We start from the raw sequence: 19,699 nt of genomic DNA, 5'->3' as shown, positions 1-19,699 counted from the left end.
AAATTGCCTTTATGTACAATTTTTACACATGTAAGTAGACTCACAATATTAATGTCTACAGGTTTGCTTGGTAACAGTGCTTTTGCTGAAACAAGCTTGTAGTAAAGAAGAAGTTTACCTGGAGTTATTCATTACAAAACGTCATATTAAGACATAGTCTATGCAGTAGGCCTGGGCTGAAAAGAAGAAATGCTGACATCTTATATTATCTACTTGTGTCCAGATTTTTCCATACTTTCTGTTTAAAGTAATATGTAAGCCATACCTGTTCATCTGAAGTGTAATCTAGTTTTTCCAGTAAAAGTTTTATTCCTCCTTTTTTGCAAAAGTTTTCTCTGTATGCTCCAGATATTTTTGTTGCAACTTCTTCCATTTCAAGTATTCTTTCCCGTACACATAGCACATTATTGTACTTACAGGAGCAGTTTCTATAATGGGGAATGGTTTAAGTCTGTTAGATAAATTGCTTCATTTTCTTACGACTTGTGGAATAACATTATTTGGGGGAATCTGGCCCAGTTCAGAAATATCTATACATGACATTATTGTGGTGAATGATATCCTGGATTGCGAGAAATATGTTTCTCGTTTTTCAATGTAGCACTTCTGTATAATACTTATATCATCTTTGTTGGGGTCTTTGTTAAGATGCTCTGCTTATTTAATGGCAGATGATTAAAAATCTATACAGACAGAACTTAGTTCCTGATCATGATTGTCTTGAAGGTTTAACTGCACACCATCCAATTTTCAGGTACTTTTTGTTGCCCCAGGAGACAAACTGCAAAACACTGCTAAACACCACACAGTAAATGGTCTGTATGTTATTGGTTAATCGACACCACATACATGTGATTGGTATGAAGTACAGGGGAGCACACTGAAAATACTGTTCCTTAGCATAAACAGTCCTGCACAGGATCAATCACACAATTCATTCTGTAGTTGTATATTGTAGTCTCCAAATTTGTAATATCATGTTCTTTAGCCGAGGAGGATGTAAAATCTTTAGGGTGGTTATCAATAACTTTGTTCACTCCTTGACTTGTGGTTTGCCATATAAATTTGATATATATCTTTACAATTGGAGGTCATCCACATTAACCAGTCTATTCCAACGATCTTGTCGTTGTTTACAGTTACATTGATTTTTTCCCTAGCAGTCTCCATCCATGCATAGGTTGAGGTTTGATATTAGGTAGTCGCACACATCCTAAATATTCCAGCAAGATCTTGTGTTATACCCTGATCCAAAAGATAATAGTCACCTACACGAAGCTGCTGGGATATGCCAAGCAGCTCTTCCATTAGCACATTCATTTTAGCGTAAGCCAATTTCACTTTGTACAGTATAGACACGTGATTTTTGAATTTCTTCGAAATGATTTCCATTGCTACCTTACCGTACGGATTTTTTCGAGTATTCCTCTTGCTGTAATCTGTCATTCCCACATAGGAGATATGGTAACCTCACTTTGACACTGTATCTCACAGGGATGAATTTGGGAAATTTACTATGTAGATAATAGTTAAATGACCTACACAACTCCTTCTTTAACATTACAGACTGTACCTTCTCTATCTGCTCCTGGCAGTCCACTTATCGTAGATTTTATGCACTTTAATGTTGTCACAAAATGGTTCTGTAGCGAACGTTGCGAGCTAACATCCACAGATGTTCAGGCTCACATGCGGTTCCCCTTCATCGAAATGTTTTGGCTCAAACTCGTCTCGGGGTTGAACCGCACGCGTCGCATTACATGCCCTAAATTAGACACTTGTGACACTATGGTTAAATTTTCTGGCTGATGGCAAGTTTGTGAAATACAAAGTTAACATAACATATAAAAACAGTAATAACAATATCGGGAACTAAATTAATGACCCATAAATGATGTAGGCCACACAGTTGCGATTTGGTTAGAATAATGTTTATTCAGAGAGCAAACGAACAGTGAAAGTGGTCGTATTTAGATTTAATGTTACTCTCGAGCGCATATCCATTTGACACAGTTCTATCATTCACAATCTCATCACGCAATACAAGTTATCTACGCGAAAAGTTTGAGTTCACGCCAGGCGCATGGCTGCTCACCGCTCAGAGACTAAGTCCCTCAATACCACACAACGCGAAATTTTCTAAGTCGTTTCACTTCCTAGCTGCCTAAAGACCGACCCTCCGCTTTGGTGTCTCCAGCCGAACTGTCCGCTTTCGCATATCCACCAGCACTGTATCTCTGCCCGTCACCGGCCACGTTTCCCGCGTGCCGAACATACTTGCTCAAGTGACTAGTGCAGTTCCCTTTCCTGAAGCCGTCCATCTGATTGGCTACAGCTTATTCTACATTATTTTACATTGCAACATATTTAAATAATCAAAGCTTGACCACTTTCACGTTCTAAATTAAGTAACAATAATATCCATTACGTAATAAACGTTAAATTCTTCTAATTAAATTAATACAATTTCCTTCTTAGCTTTGGATGTCACGGTCAGTAGCCTTGCACCAACGTGCTTTCTAATAAATAAACAACAAAAATAACTACTATTCACTAAACTTTACAACAAATATTCTATTACCTAATGCTGTCATCGTTCAATGTGTTTTGTGTGGATGCTTCACTGAAAATACTGATAATTTAAATTTACTATATTTGTAAACAAATAAAGTTACAGAGTTGATATTTACAACATTGGTCATTTTAATGATGTGCTTCTAAATGAAATGTCGATCGTTAAGATCGTCCAAAGCGTTCAGATTTTAGCATTAGGTCTTTGTTACAAAACTTTTTAACTTCACTTTAACAGTAAATCCTAAACTATTATAGATGTGATAAATATTCAAGTTTTATTGGGGTTACCATGAAATTTTATGAAGGATGGTAGATTAAAATTACTGTGGCTTCATTCCCTGCACTACTACAGAATTAAATAGTTTTCATAAGTGTTTCCCTTTATGGCCGATCTTAGGTCCGTCATATTTAACACTGCTACGCCTCCCTCGCCACAAACGCCTTCTACTGGGTTTCCCTATGATATAGGTTGTCGTCTGTCTCGCTGGCACACTGCAGCACTTAGGCCTCAATAGACAATAGACGCCTGTGAGTTTCCCCATCGTGTGGTGAATCTGTGCTCTTTGTGGCACCTGGTCCTGGAAGACAGAGTTCGTTTCAAAATTTCTGAAGGCTGACTCTTTCGGCCATACTTAAATGAGATCGAAATGCTGGTTAACTCACAATGTGAGCACTTTTAAATTCTTCTTGATAAGGAGCATAATCTATGTTACCAATATGAGTAGCAACATTGTCCAGGTTCTCATATAATAACTGCAAACAAAAGCGTCCGTCGGTTGGTCTTAGCTTCCTCCCTAATGGCTCAGGGATGTCAAGTGCTTTGAACGAATCCATGCTGACATTTTCCACTACCACAAAAGACTGATATGTTTCGGTTATCAGACCTCGTTTTACACTCTACAGTTCCATGGTGGCAGCGCTACTAGTCACCTGATCTTCTGTTCATGGCTTCTAAATCTGGTTATACTTACAGTCCAGGGATTGCAGTTACGCTGATTTTTGTCTCAATTTCTTGTAGCGGTTATCACTGTATGGAGCAGGTTCAGATTAGGATTCAGAAGTTGTCCGAAAGCAGATCTACCAGTATCATGCCCAGAACATTGTTCTGGGTGTATCCATCCTTGTTAAGTCCAGGTTAATGTCCAAAAGTGAATACACCCCAAACAATATTGCAAGCATTATAGTGATGGAAGCACTTTCGAACATCTTCTGAACGCTATCCAAAACTACTCTTGACAGTAACCCCCTCCCCCCCGCCCATTAGAAACGGTAACACAAAATGGCGTAACTGCAATCCGTAACTACAATTACAATTAAATTTAGAAGACTTGTCCAGAATATCACATAACTGGAAGTTCAATCTTGGATCTTTGGACTATAACAAGAGGCCTGATTGTCACAAGTGATCGGTCTCCTGCAGTAGTGCAAGGTCTCAACATGGATTCCTCGAAAGTGCCAAATGTCCTTCAGCTGTTATGGCGGATGGCGAGACCAACCAACGAATGCTTTGGTTTGTTACTATTATGGGAGAACCTGGACAATGTTGCTACAGAACTGGTATGAGCATATGGTATATTTTGGCTGGGAGTCCTCTTTCAGGGCTTTTGGCTCCCTGGTGCAAGTCTTTTTATTTGTAGTCACTTTGGTGGCTTTCTTGTCGATGACAATGAAATGATGATAACAACAGCAACCATCTCTGTCTTTAACGTTGAATGACATGGTGGCATGTGTGTATGATGGACAGTGGTGGCTTGCAGAGCTTGAAAGAATAAGTTTGGAAAACAATGATGTTTCTGTGCATTTTTACCACCCTGCTGGCCCAAGAACATCATTCAAGAAATCTACTACTGACAAAGTTTGGATACCAATGAAAAATGTGTTAAGGAAACTTGTACTTACCACAACAACTGGGAGGTCTTATTCTATATCACAGAAGCTGTCTGAAGAAATAAAGTGTTCTTAACATTCACCACCAGGTTTAAGAACAGTCACATATCAAAGGTTGTTAATTGAAAATGTTTATTTTAAGTATGTCAAAATAATATAAATGTTAATTTCAGTGATGTTTCCACTTTTTGTATATAATTCAGTGCCTTACTTCAATAATAAATGATTATATCTCGCCAATATCACACAAGAATAGGCAACAGCCATAAGATCAGTTGTAGACTAATGTGAATTATCTCCTCATTTTCAAAAATTCATATCTTTGTTCACAGTCAGATATCAATGTTGAAATTTTTACCTTACGTTGCTATCATATAGGTGTACAAACTGTGCAAAAATTATATTTTTATATTCAGTACCACCTGAAATAACTACCCCCCCAAACTTTACAAAAAATTAAAATTTTCAAATTTCATATACATAAAAAATTAAGGAAACGTTACTGAATGTTCTTGCTCTATATTAGGCTAGTAGGCCTAAAAAGTGGATTTTTGAAAATTTAGATGCCTAACTTTGGAGGTAATTTTGAATGATTATTTTTGAGTTTAGGGTATTTTGTGTAAAGACTCTACTAAAAACAATCATGTCAATTCCAATGTTGTAACTTAACCCTGTGCAGAGATATTCAAATTTTCGCTAATGTCTCCAGACTGAAAAATCGCCCCCCACCTACAAATAAAAATGACCGCCATCCAGTAAAGGTGGAAGATAAATTATGTTAAAAAAGTGTTTTGAAATTCTCAAATATAGAGCAATCGCAAATTAAAAAAATTAAAATATTTAAAAATTGTCAAGCAAGCATCACTGGACCACTTCGTATGGATTGACTGACCGTGCAGAACATACCTCAAATTCTGCAGCCAGTGCTGGAACGACTGTTTTTCCTCTGGTCAACAGCTCAAAAGATTTTGGGCTGCATTTTACACTGGTATTCCTACAAGGTTCAGAATGTGCACCAAATGAAGCCCCTAAGATATGCCTTTGCCCTTCAGTTCTTGGCATGCATGGAAATGGATAACGTGTGGCCAGGAAACATTATTTGTAGGAATGAGTCACATTTTCCTCTGCACTGTGCCATGAATGCACAGAACTGTTGCATGTGGGATTCTACTCCACCACTTGTTGTGCAGGAACATCCACTGTATTCAGCTTATAGGACTGTCTACTGTGGTTTCACAAGATCCTTTATTCTCAGTCCATTTTTCTTCGAGATGATGTCACCTCACTGTCCTGTTAGATGGTCATTATAAGGACTGCCTGGCGCAACAGATGATTCCAATTGAGCAAGAACACCACACCACTATTTTCATGCAAGATGGAGCGACGCCTCATGTACATTAAAAGGTGAAGAATTTGTTTTAAGAAATCTTCAGTAACGACCACATCATCTCCAGAAAATTTCAAAATTTTTGCTGTCCAGATCCCCTGACCTAAATCCATGTGACTTCTTGTTGTGGAACATCTGAAAGTTCATGTCTATTAGGGATGTATGTGGATCTGAAGGATAGCATACAAAGATAAATCACTGGATATGCTGTGAGCAACTGTGACCATTCTGTGTTAGGGATGCATCATGTTGCTGAATAGTGAGACCATATTGAACTCATGTTTTAGCTTGTGACCATATCCTAAAAAACGTGTTTCATCGTTCCTCTCCATTTCCTGCACCCACACCACTTTCTGATTGTTTACAGTACCATATTTTCACCTAATGTCAGAAAGTGGAGCTATTTTGTTTTCAGCATAGTCTATGAGCACATTGATTAATGAACATGCCCATGATATTTCATTATCCTGTGATGTATACAGCCCACACTGCAGCACTTGAAACACTATCAGTTTAATTATAATCATCCATTACATTTCTAGTATTTTGGTTCAGTCTTGCTGACATCCGTGATACAGTATTGGATGGGGTAAATTATTCTGTTTTTGTTTTTGTTTACAGGCGTTGATTTTGGTATTCTGTGGACCCTTGATACTGCTTACAAATCTGCGAGTGAACAGCGTGATTTAAAAGCATTGTGGGTATATTGCTTGTTTTGTACATTATTTTCTTTCACATCCGTTTTTCATACTTTCTGATATTTAATTGAGGCCTTCAAAAATTTCATTGAAATAAGAGGATGGTAATAAAGCACACTTGTGTAGCTACTGTTGCATTTTTAGCATTTGCAAAGAAGAGTGCTCTAGTCGCTATCACTGTGAAATGCACGGCACTCAGAAGTGAGAAGGAACACCATTCACAGCCAAAATACTCATTCATGACAAGATGTAATATACTTGAATATTAGTTGTGTAAAAAGCTGCTTATATGAAGCCCTCCATTAAACTCGAGGATTGTATTGAAAATGGATGCAAAAAAAGAAAAGAATAAAAGGAATACACTTAAGTAGTAACAAATATTAAGACCACACAAAACTCTGCGACGAAGCCAACTTCTGTTCCATATTAAGCAAAAACAAATATACAATCATTTACTACACCCAGTATCAAAAACAAGATGATTATGGATCGATAAACTTCCAGCACCCCAAGTGGCCTGTCAGCGAAACAAGGTCATGTTGCTGGCAGTCCCTATAAAGGTGTGTCCATATAATGCCTATTTTGTCTTCAACTTCGCGCATGAGCATATCTTTCCAGTGCCGCAACTATGCCTGCACATTTGCGCATGCGTAATTTCCTGGAACAGGAGACCATGCATTAGACGCATTGCTACCCCCTTCGTCGGAAATCTTTGCGCTTTTTAGCAGACAGTGGTGTAGTATGTAGTGTGTTGAGGTTATGCTGTGAGGCGATTTATGTGAAATAATGTCTGTTGACACGGAAAGCACGCACAAGTTTATAGATGATTACAGACAAAGAAAAAGCCACGTCTCATGCAGCTTCTGAAGATTATTTGAATAAAAATTGGAGTTGTGTTGCCCTGAGTGTCACGTATTAGATTGTCTCGGATCATATTTCTGCAAACAATAAGATTCCGTAAGTTTCGAATTAGGAAAACTGAGAATAATAACCTAAAATTTATGAAAATAGCATATGAAAGCTGCAGACGAATATTCGCGATACGGCGACTTAAAGCACAACAACTGAAGAGCCTGGCATCTGAACAAAAGAAGTGATGAGGTATGTGTAGCTCCTCAACAAACTACTAAAAATGGAAATGGAGAGCACTGATGATGCAAAAAAATACGAAATGAGAACAGGGTGCGATTTGTGCTTTTACCAGTGGGGGGGGATGTCTTAGGGTGTTAGTAGAATTAAATATGTTACTAGCTTGGACCGTGGCATTACGCATGGTTAAACAGCTATTTATAAATAGATGTTAATGCCAAAACTCACTATTGACGCGTATGCACTATCAGAAAAGCCATCCCTTGTTATATCTTTAAAAGTACATTATAGGTAAAGCTTATTTACAAAATCACCTACATACAGGTACACATATACGAGGGGAATTCAAAAAGTAGAGGCACATTTTTGAAAATTTGTACTTATTCTGATGATAGAAAACTGAAACATATTAATAATATTAATAGTAAGACTTATTGAAAACTTTCAGTGTTCGGCTCCACAAATTTAAATTATATGTAAAGTTTTACTCCAGTGCTTGGGAAATAAACATCCCAGGTTGGGATGCATAAACTAAAACCAGAGGAGGGGATGGTCTGATGCAGAGGGGGGGGGGGAAATCCCCCCCTGCAAATCGCACACTGAATGTGAAACACAACTCCGTTCTAGTGAATTCTGGCATCTATAAAATTCCAAAATTTGTCGAATCCTTTTAAGCTAATCTATATATCATATTTCATGATTAAATATAGACACATTGAAACAAAATTAACCTTCACATAACGTTAAGAACCTTCCTATTTCTCAGTTTCAGGAATGATCACTTTTATTTATTAATGTTCCATTAATCCAGTATTCGAGAGAACTGTAACGATAAGTCATAATTGTATATGAGAGCAGTACTTACAGATGCTAACAGGTACAAATTGTAACGTTGTATAGGAACAAGATATGCTAATAATTTCAAGCTTAGGCATTTCATACAGTAAAAACAGCTATGATACAATCAAGTAATAAATTACAATTATTCCACATTGCAAGTTACAAATTTGGTAGAACTGAAATGTTTTGTCTTAAAATAAGGACTAAATAATTCAAACGAGTACGTAAATCGCCAGTTACCAGGTAACAAAATTTGATTGTCAGCCTTATCGCTGCATCTCCCCAAGCAGAAACTCTAAAATTACGTCGTGACCCCTTTTTGAAATTCGCAGACAAAACGTTGTCATCAATTTGTATTTCTCATTCATCTGTTGTTTATCCGTTTATGTACTTACAGGCGCTTTTGCGTTTTCTTTTTTTGTCGCGTTACCCAAGCAAAGAAGAACATTCGTAACAGGCTGCTTACGCAATGAGGCAACGTGTGGATACGAGAACGCCCGTGCGTACACACTTTCCTCCCGCAAGTTTTTGTGCATGCCCTTTTATTCCCGTGCTTCTGCGATTTTGGACGAAGAAAGGGGCATCGTGTGGATATACGTTAAGTGTTTCATCCCCGTGGGTTAAGTTATTCTGAGTTTATACTCCGATAAAGAGTTATTCTGAATCGGTGTATTTTCCGTGCTGTTCCAAGAACAGGACTTAACCGGCCGTTATAGGTATTTGTTCTTATATGTGTGTATTTACACAAAATTACGTTTTTAACTGCTCTTATGAGCCAAAAGATGGGTATTAAATAAATAACATATAAAAATGTGTGGTAAAATCTAATAATGATGATGGTAAATTAGTGCCAGTGCCATGCGTAAGCGGAGACTCTTCTGTCATGAAAACAGAATCCGTTTAGTTTGTGCAAAGATATAAAGAATACTGTCTCTTTGATTTTACGCAGTACCTTCGACCAAAGCTACTAACTAATTGAAGTGGTATGTCCTGTATCTAGTGTCTTTGAGTTGTTAGTAACTTGCCGATTGTGTTTGACAGAAGTGACGCGTGTTTGTTTTTCTTTAAATCGGCAGTTGCAGTGTAAGTTGCTCGTCGTAGTACCGTGCGTTCCTAGAGTATTTCGCCAATACGAATAACCCGTTCCGCATTACGTGAGTAGCGTAAACTAAGGAAACAGAGCGTCATGACAGAAGATATAGTAGATTCTGTGATTAGATATGGGCTTTATTTCGGTGCAGTGTTTCAGTTAGTATGCATTGCTGCTGCTGTTATTATGCCTGACAGTACGGGGGATACAAATTCGGTATTGAAGGTAAGAGCATAATGATAAGTTCTGAAATTAATCATTTTTCAGGAGTAGGATCTCTTCATTGCCGAATAATCACAAGCTTCTGTTCTCTTCTTGTCCGAACTGTTGATCGTCCACATTTCACTTCGACAGAGCGGTCCACTCCAGACATATGAGTTCAGAAAAGTCTTTCTAACTCTCAAATACGTACTAAATGTTAACATGTTTATCATTTTAGGATATCTTTTTCTGCTCATAGTCAGTCTGCATTTTATATCCTATCTACTTCGGCTATCATCAGTTATTTTGCGCCTCAGTAACAAAACTCTCCCGCTACGTTTAGTGCACCGTTGCTGTTGAACTTGTATCCTCCTTTCAAGACGCTGACCGTCGGGAATTGTGTAAAACACTCACTCCCTTCTCAACTATTGCTTCTCTTCAACTCTTGTAACTGCTGCAAGTTTTCTGTACACGTTTATAAATAGCCTTTTGCGCCTTTTATTTTATTCCTGCGACCTCTGTAATTTCAGAAATAGTATTCCAGTCAACATTGCCAAAAGCTTGCTCTGTCTAAGAATACTATAAAATTAGGTTTGCCTGTCCTTAACCTATCTTAGAAGTCGTTGGGTTACTATCACCTCACGTGTTCCTGCATTTATCAGGAATCCAAACTGATCTTCCTCAAGGCCAGTCTCTACCAGTTTTTTCCATTCTTCTGTAAAGAATTCATAGTTCTATAATATTCACACCTGTCAGCACCTGCATTGTTTGGAATTGGAATTATATTCTTCTTGAAGTTTGAAGGTATTTCACCTCCCTCATACATCCTGCACATCAGCTACAATAGTATTGTCATGACTGCCTCTCCCAAAGATATCAGTAGTTCTGTGGGAATATCATCTACTCCAGTGACCCAGTTTGAACATGCTCTGTCCAATTTTTCTTGCAGTACCATATCTGTGGAAGGCTCTTCACTCCTACATGATAGTTGCAACCTACATCAGCCTTAACGCCTACTTAGTGTAGTCAAGCATTAGTCACCATCTAAAATTTTACTCCCTCCCCCCCCCCCCGCCCCCCTTCCCCTCAAAAAAAAAAAAAAAAAAAAAAAATCCAATGATTCCTCCAGTCCTCAGGAAGTATCATATACCAATCAGTTCTTTTAGTCAAGTTGTTTTCCCCTCTCTGTTTCTATTCTGTACTTACTATTTGTCCAATCCACCCATATGCTCTTTGGTAGTCTTCTGCAGCACCTCATTTCAATTCTCCTTTTGTCTGAACTGTGTATTGTCCACATGTTAGTTTTATATGAACCTTCACACCATATAAATACTTCCAGAAGAAGCCTTCCTAACGCATTTAACGTGAAGAAAATATATTTTTCATTGAAATGATTTTCATGCTATTGTCAGTCTGCACTTCATATTCCCTCTATTTTGGTAAAAATAATTTTTTTTTTCCCTGTCCAAACAACGAAACTTTTCTACTGCTTTTAGTGCATCATATCCTAACTGTATTCCATCACTCTTTTTGTTTGGTCTTCTTATTAATCTTTTTCCATGGCACTAACCATTCAACTGATCTTCAGTCCTTTACCGCCTGTGAAAGAGTTACATAGTGTAGTTGCCAAACATCAGAGTTTTTATTGCTTCTTTCCACACTTAAGTTTCCTTTCAAAATTTCTCCTTGGTTTCATTTACATCTTACTCAGTGCACAGATTTAATAACAGTGATAATAGGCTACAACCCTCTTGCCATCTTCTCTACTCCCATTCATATCCTTCAATTCATATAACTGAATTATGGTGTATGAACATGTGGATGTAGATCACCTTTCATGCCGTATACTTTCTCTCTGCTGCAGTCATAATGTCAAATGGTGTATTCCAGCTGCCATGTGCCCAGGACAAATCATCCAGTCAACAATGACAAAAGTATCTCTACATCTATAAATATGAGTTTTCCTTTCACATCCTCACAACACTCACAGTTGCATATTTCAAGTATAATGAAATAAAACAATGTAATCTGCTCCATGAAAGTTATAGCCTGTGTGCTTTTGTTCAGTGTGTATGTGCAGTTCATTGAATCCCTTAAGTGATGTAATAGACAAATAAATTCATATGTGTACCTCAAAAACAAGGAGGATTTTACAAATTCAAAGTGTTTCTGAGTCCTGAGTTTAGAACAATCATTAGATTTTCATTGTGTATTTATGTTGGAATTGTTGGAATATTTTTAGTAGAGCCAATTGGAAATGTCATGTCAGCTAAACTTTTTCTTTTTCTTCCCCAGGGCTAAAGCTATATACCACCCACCAACAAGAAAAAAAATCTTGATTGTGGTGACCCTGATCTGTAGTGCAGCCGAAGGTCTAGATTAGCTTAGGTGACAATTTTGTTGAGAGTTGGAAAAGCCAACAAATGTGAAAGCAGGAAATCTGATTGTGATAAATTTGACTGGTAGCAAAGCCTACTGTTCACATCCATACCATGTTGAAGAATGCAAACTTTTACCTTTTTCAGTCTGAAAAGTGGTTTGATAGTCCTTTACGCTATCTATCCTGTGCAAGCTCAACGTCTTCAAAAAAAACTACTGCAACCTTGATCCATTTCAGTCTTCTTATTGTACTCCTATCTTGGACTTAGTGTACAGTTTTTGTCCTCCACACTTCCCTCCAGTACTAAATTGATGATTTCTGGGTGTCTCAGAATGTGTCCCGTCAGCTGATGTCATCATTTAGTAAAGTTGTGCCTCAGATTTCTCTTCTCCCCAGTTCTAGTCAGTATTTCAGTAGTTCCCCAATCTACACAATCTAATCTTCAGCTTTCTTCTGTAGCATCAGATTTCAGAGGCTTCTTTTCTATTCTCTTCTCTTTTTTTGTCTGAACTGCTTTTTTCTGCTGTATCAGTTCCATACTGTTTCAGTTTCAGAAGAGTTGTTCTGTTGAGAATACAGTTTACATGTTCACTCACAAAATTTTACAAGAAGAATCACAATATTCTCGTAGATAAATTGGAGTTCGGTGGGCTTGATGGTACAGCCAACCAGTGGATACTGTCATATCTAACCAAATAAATGCAGAAGGTTATACTTATACAAACGATGTGGCCTGAGGATCTTATTCTGACTGGAGAGAATCACAGCAATACAGTAGCATCCAATTCCACCCGTCTACGTTGACACATATCATCAGTAGGGTGTAAATGCCTAGTTCCTGCATATACAATATGGCGACAATGATGTCATTACATACACATGCTGACCAACGTGAACGAAAATAAAAATGATGCAATTTCTCGCTCCAAAATTAAAATGGAAACTAATGGACAAACATGCTAAGTATACTATAATAATAAAAAAGAAAAACACCGCATCGTCCTGAAGCAAATATTAAAAAATTCAAATGACAACATTCTGCTACACCAACAAAACTACAGGAATCGGACATTTCCCTTGACCTATATAGCTCAAGTGCAGCTATTGAAAAAAAAAACAAAACACCACCTACATCTCTGAAAAGGGAACCAAAACCCCAAAAATTCAAAAAATCCAAGTAGCCCATATTCACAACATGAATTAAAACACTGTCAACCTGCCATAAATATACAGCAGACAAAACATCGCTATTACTGTAGGATAAAATCGAAACAAAAATTACTTACCAATAAAAACCTAGGGCAATAAATACCACCTGGGTGGCAATAAATACCACCTGGGTTTGCCAAAACACACACACACACACACACACACACACACACACACACACACACACACACACACACACACACACACACAGCAACACCAGCTACCTTTATTCAAAACCATGTTAGCTTGAGGACAACCAAAACTCAAGTGAACCAATACCACACGTCAGACTCAGCATGTCCACACCCATCACCATAGGGCACCATCAAATATGACATGACATCTAAAAACACAACCAATCCAAAAACACCACGCCATAGTGGCATCTCACACCACAAGACCATCATGTCACGGGTCAAAGCAGACAGGCGGAATGGAATGCTTCTGTTGACCCAGAGCCACGAACAGGGTTCCCCAAGTTTCAATCTTAGCTCTACTATTGTTCCTCGTATATTTAAATTATCTTTTGCCTAACGTGTACAACAAGCAGAATTAGTTCTTTTTGCACATGGCAGTAGTACTGCAATTAATCGAAGCTCGCACGTGCACCCCCCCCCCCCCCCCACACACACACACGCAACACACAGAAACAGAAGAAATAGAAAATAATGTCCTTAAAAGTATTGGTAACTGTCTTTTTTGCAAATGGTCTTGCCCAATAATATATAGTTTGGAAATGTCGAAATTCTTAGGCGTTCATATTGATGACAATTTAAATGGAAAAACACACACACATTTTGGAATCCCTAAAACAACTTAATTCAGTCACATTTGCACTTGGAATCTTGCAAAAGTGTGGAGAGACAAATCAGTAAGTTGACTTATTTTGCACATTTTCATTCAGTAATATATGGAAAAATGTACGGGAGTAACTCGTCTTTAAAAAAGTAATTCTTCATTTCTTAAAAATGTGCGGTATGGATAATAAGTGGTGCTCACCCATGATCATCTTGTAGACATCTGTTTAAGGAGCATTATGACTACTAATTCACAGTATATTTATTCCTTCATGAAGTTTGTTGCAAATAATCCACTATAGTTCAAAAGGAACAATGATGTATGTGGTTACTGTACCAGGTAGATAGAGAAAGACTTTCATTATTCCATGTCAAGTTTGTCTTTAGCACAAATAGGGGTGCACAATGCTGCAACAAAAAATTTTGATAACATACCTGGTGGCATAAAATGTCTGCTGATAGCAAAGTAAAATTTGAACACAAACTAAAAGAGTTTCTCCTTGACAACCCTTCCTATTCTGTAATTTCTATTACTGTAATGTGTGAAAGGTGGGTGGGCAGGAATTAGTAACTCACGTCTTTATATTAAAAAGTAGTTGGCAGGAATTTGTTGTTTGAATGTAAAACGACTCCTTCCACATCATTATCATTTGTTATGCAAATGATCCAGGGAACGTGAAACTAACAAACTGCAAAGCTACACTCAAGACAAATACCTTCAGAAAAAAAAACTACCTAACACTTAAATTATTTGATGTTAAAAACTTGTCTTCTTTAAGAAGGCTTCTCTTGCTGCTACCAGTCTATATTTTATATCCTCCCTTCATTGGCCATCATCAGTTATTTTACTGCCCAAATAGCCAAACCCATGTATTTCTTTTGGTGTCTTGTTTCCTTATCTAATGCCCTCAGCATCATTCCATTACTCATTTTATTTTTGCTGATGTTCATCTTATATCCTCTTTCCAGGACACTGTCCATTCCATTTGGCTACTCTTCAAAGTCATTTGCTCTCTGTGACAGAAATACAATGTCACTGGCAAACCTCAAAGTTTTTGTTTCTTTTCCCTGATCTTTAATTCCTACTCCAGATTTCTGTAGCTTCCTATACTGCTTACTCAGTATAGAGATTGAATATCATCAGGAATAGGCTAAAGCTGTCTCACTCCCTTCTTGAATACTGCTTCCCTTTAATCTCCTTTAACTTGACAAAACCAAAAGCTGTGATTCTACTCATTTGCTTTGACCTGTGATTTCTTCAATATGGCAGACACCCTATTTTAGGCATACACAATATGGTGACCATTACGGCACTCATGACATCCTCGAACAGTGATAAATAACACATGAAATATTTAACTCCAGCAATAGAATGAAACTAATGGGACAACCATGGAAAGTAGGGGGGTTTTGGACTGGGGCAAACTAAATGTATAATAATTAGACCACTCTAATCCAAAGGTATTGTAAATTTCACTGGGCACATATGGAGCTAAAACAAAGCCTGCAGTAGTTAAAACCAACATTCCGATCATAAAATCAATGATCGAAGTCTTTGCTTACCATGTCTGTCTAAAACAGTCCATGGTACAACAAACCAAAACCCACTCATATAGCTAATAAGACACATAACATAACCAATGATGGTGAACCAATAGCTATCATACCTACCAACACAGTTACCAAATGTTAACAAGAAAAATGCTGAAATTCATGAAAACTTGCATCATCGCCAATTTTGATGTACAAAAATAACTATAAACAAAACACACATACTGCATATATTACAATAAAAAACAAACTACAAAACATACTTACAACCTAAAGCTGCCATCACATAAATCTAGGCTGCTGCCCACCTTCCCCCTGCCCCCTTTACACACACACACACACACACACACACACACACACACAAACTTAATAGAAAACATATCTTTTCCCATTGCAACAAGCAATGATCTACTCATCATAGGCCCTATCCATGAGTACCAGAAAAAGAGAATTTCAAATAAAAATGGTGTCCATCAGTCACATTATGCAAAATCACTCACTGTCACAAACTCTTCCAGTAACAACCTGTCACACTCAGCTCACAATGTCAAATGACTCACTTACATAACTAGGAAACAACTTCAAAACAAATGTTGAACACAAGAGTCCAACAAATACAACAGCACACAATCTATGAACATGAGCTGACTCGAAAACACACTGCTACCATGTCGTCACACAACACAGTTACATCACAGGTCAGAGAAAATGGCTGGAATTGCAACTTATTGGATGAAAATTTATCTCTTACAACTGCAATCTGTTTTTTTTTTACAATTTGTAGATAACCTTCGGTTTCATGTATTTTGTCTCTGGTACTTCATCACCCCTATTTGATTTTCTGTTTATAATCCTGTACGCATCTTGCCAGAAGTCCTGTTCATCCTGCCATGAGACTGCAGTAATTCCCACAATACCTAACTTCCATATATCCATTTCCTTTTTTAAATTTTCTGATCTACCTACCTGTTAAGGGGCCTCAAGTGTGTCAGCAGCTCTTGTGCTGTGTGTGAATGTTGGCATTCATTGATGTTGGCTGTAGCCAATTGAGCAGAAGATTCTGACATGTCTTCCGTCCAATACAATCAGATGGCCTGTAAAATATGTTACAATAATAATAAATACATTACATTATGTTATACTGATTACTTTTTTTTTATATATTGATAGGGCCAGAATACTTTTTACTGATCTGGTTACTATGAATTTTAAGGTTTCTTACTGATTTTTGTATTTCCTTTGTGCCAAGTAAGACTGACCTGTAACAAACCCTTAAGCCTAGGATCCACTGGAATGTGACAATTTGGTTGTGACTTAGGGAAGCCATCAAATCTAAGCACAAAAATAAGATTACCATTATAGATTGATGTTCAGTGTAGTGTGAGATGTGTGTTCATCATTGCAGTAACCTACTTATGTCTTTCTGATTTTACCGATAACTCCATCAACATGGTTAAATTCAAACCTTATTTAACAAAATAACAGCTATCTTTATTTAGGAAATAATAAACAAGAATCTCATTTGCTAGCTGCATCTCACTCAAGATTCTTCATGTTAATTTCTCATGATTCATTGTGTGAACTGTTACCAACAACAGTGTGCAACAGAAAAGCCCTTGATGCCATTAGTGTGCTTATACAATTAAGGGATCTAACAATCAGAGCTTCAACCAGTAGCATAATAATTTATTTGTCCAATGATCATTTTATTAGATTTCTCAGTTTAATACAAGGAAAAACATGTCATATATACAGACACACAAATGTAAATGCATGTTTGTAATGAGGTAGGACAGGCAGTCTGCCATGGCCTTGGTGAATGAACCATCCCAACATTTACCTGAAGTGATTTAGGAAAACCTAAATCAGTGGCCAGATGGAGCATGAGGTCCCTTGAGGCCATTGCCTCGTATACTTGGTAATACTTACGTCAATGAAGAATAATTATATCTCCATACACACAGAACACACTTGCAGATGTTGGGAAAATGACCGTGCCGTACCTCTGTTAAATCTCCACATCTTCCCTTCTGCTTATCTGAATAACTGGGTCAACATCCGCTCAGGGTGGGTTAGATGTGCAACTGTTAGATGGTGAAGATCTGGGGTGATTGTTTTGTAAAAACAGCGTACAATGTGACACAGGTGTTTTAATTATTACTTTATTTATGCATTATTTTTTATTTATCCCTACTCTGAGTTCTCTAAGTGATCTTTGAATAGTATGTATTATTTGACTGCATTTTAACATAAATGTAAGTAAGTCTGTGTTTCATCTCATTGAGAAAATTATTAAGTTTTAGACCATCATAGAAAATACTTTTTAGAGTTTTCATTTGTTTTTCCTTGTTAAATATGATTACAAACTGGCCTTTATTCTATGAACATATATATAACAAATTGATGCACATATTATGTTTCTCTTCATGTGTTAGTGAGGTTCAGTAAGGATACCCACAATTCTTACAGTGACCCTAGCAACTATTTTTAACTATTACTGTTATGGCCCAATTTTATAGTTACAAAATTATGTTTGTTACATACATCTGATCCTCAGAAAAAATTGCTATAGATAATAATTTAATATACATAGGAGTAGTATATCACCATAAGGCGCAATAGCTGTTACACACTGATTAGTGGACTTCTAAGGGCATGACATTTTCTTTGCTTGTGTCTTTGCTTGTTCCTTGTCAATAGACAATACATATTCATCCATAAGAACTGTGTTTTTTGTGTAGTGTGACAACGGATTTTCATCTTTAAGCTGAAGTTCATGCTATATGTTATTATGTTCATTGTCAATTTAATACATACTGCCCAATTGTAGACAATCCTTGTCTCCTAAGTTCTACCAAAGACGTTAATGTTGCTAATTAAATTTGTATGACAGCCACAAGTTGTGATGAATACTCTTTGCCTGAAGTCACTCAGTTTAACAAGAACAGTGTCAGAAACTGTGGAATTTAAAGTTCAAAGTAGTTGACTGATTTCATTGCCAATGTCATATTAATCAGCCAACTACTTCGATCTGTAAATTCCACTTTATGACAATACACTTGTTAAATTGAGTGAAATAAGTCAATAAAGAATATTAATTGTGACTTGTGGCTGTTCTACAAACAATTTAAAGAGCCACTGTTCTCCCTGCAAGAAATGCCTATTTTTGGATAATTTTGCTCTCACCAACAAATATCTCCATGCCACACATTGCCAAAAAAAAAAGGTAGGATGATAGTAGCATACCTTTTGCACCCTAATTTCTAGGCATGACTGAACCATTCATTTCCTTACATACCTTGGACTTTGCCATGGTGGGATGGCTTGTGTACCTCAATGACAGCTATAAGATAGGAGCAACTGCAACAGAGTAGTAGCTGTTGATAGGACAGACAAATGTGTGATCCCTTATCAGTAGCTTCAGAGCCAAAAGTTTGGCTGATCGACTGATCTGGCTGTAAAAATTCAACCAACATGGCCTAGCTGTGCTGGTACTGTGAACAGGTGAAAGCAAGGGGAAAATATAGCTGTAATCTATCCCAAAGACATGTAGCTTCGCTGTATGGTTAAATCCTCTTGGGTAAAATATTCTGGATGTAAAATAGTCCCCTGTTCGGATCTCTGGCAAGGGACTACTCGGGAGTATGTCATCAGGACAAACAAAACTGACATTCTATGGGATGGAGTGTGGAATGTTGTCTTAACCAGACAATCAGCATAGAAAATTTAGAAAAGGAAATGGGTAGTTTGAAGTAGGGTAAAATAGGGATTAGTGAAGTTGGATGGCACGATGAACAGGACTTGTGGTCAGGTGAGTACTGGCTGGCCAATTGTTTAACTGCTCATACAGAAATGGAACATGCATGTGACAAAGAGGGACTTAAGTCATTGGTATAACAATATGTTAAACAGAGTTCACTGAAAAATCCATCCTTTAAGAAATGAAATCTGTCTTTCTTTGAAGAAAGCTGAGCACCTTCAGAAGTTCACACAGAA

General features: G+C 37.3%; 1 protein-coding gene across 1 annotated transcript in view; it reads left to right on the top strand.

Moving 5' to 3' along the window:
- The first annotated feature begins 9,472 nt into the window (after positions 1 to 9,472).
- Positions 9,473 to 19,699, top strand: part of LOC126249561 (protein anon-73B1) — a 31,444-nt gene continuing 21,217 nt past the window's right edge. The window contains exon 1 of the mRNA XM_049951225.1: positions 9,473 to 9,790. Coding sequence (XP_049807182.1) covers positions 9,662 to 9,790 — 129 coding nt within the window. The 5' untranslated portion in view covers positions 9,473 to 9,661. The remainder of the gene's footprint in view (positions 9,791 to 19,699) is intronic.

The sequence above is a fragment of the Schistocerca nitens genome, chromosome 3 (genome assembly GCF_023898315.1).
Source record: "Schistocerca nitens isolate TAMUIC-IGC-003100 chromosome 3, iqSchNite1.1, whole genome shotgun sequence".
Lineage (NCBI taxonomy): Eukaryota > Metazoa > Arthropoda > Insecta > Orthoptera > Acrididae > Schistocerca > Schistocerca nitens.
Note: the sequence above shows the minus strand (reverse complement) of the source record. Positions and strands in the feature narration are given on the sequence as shown.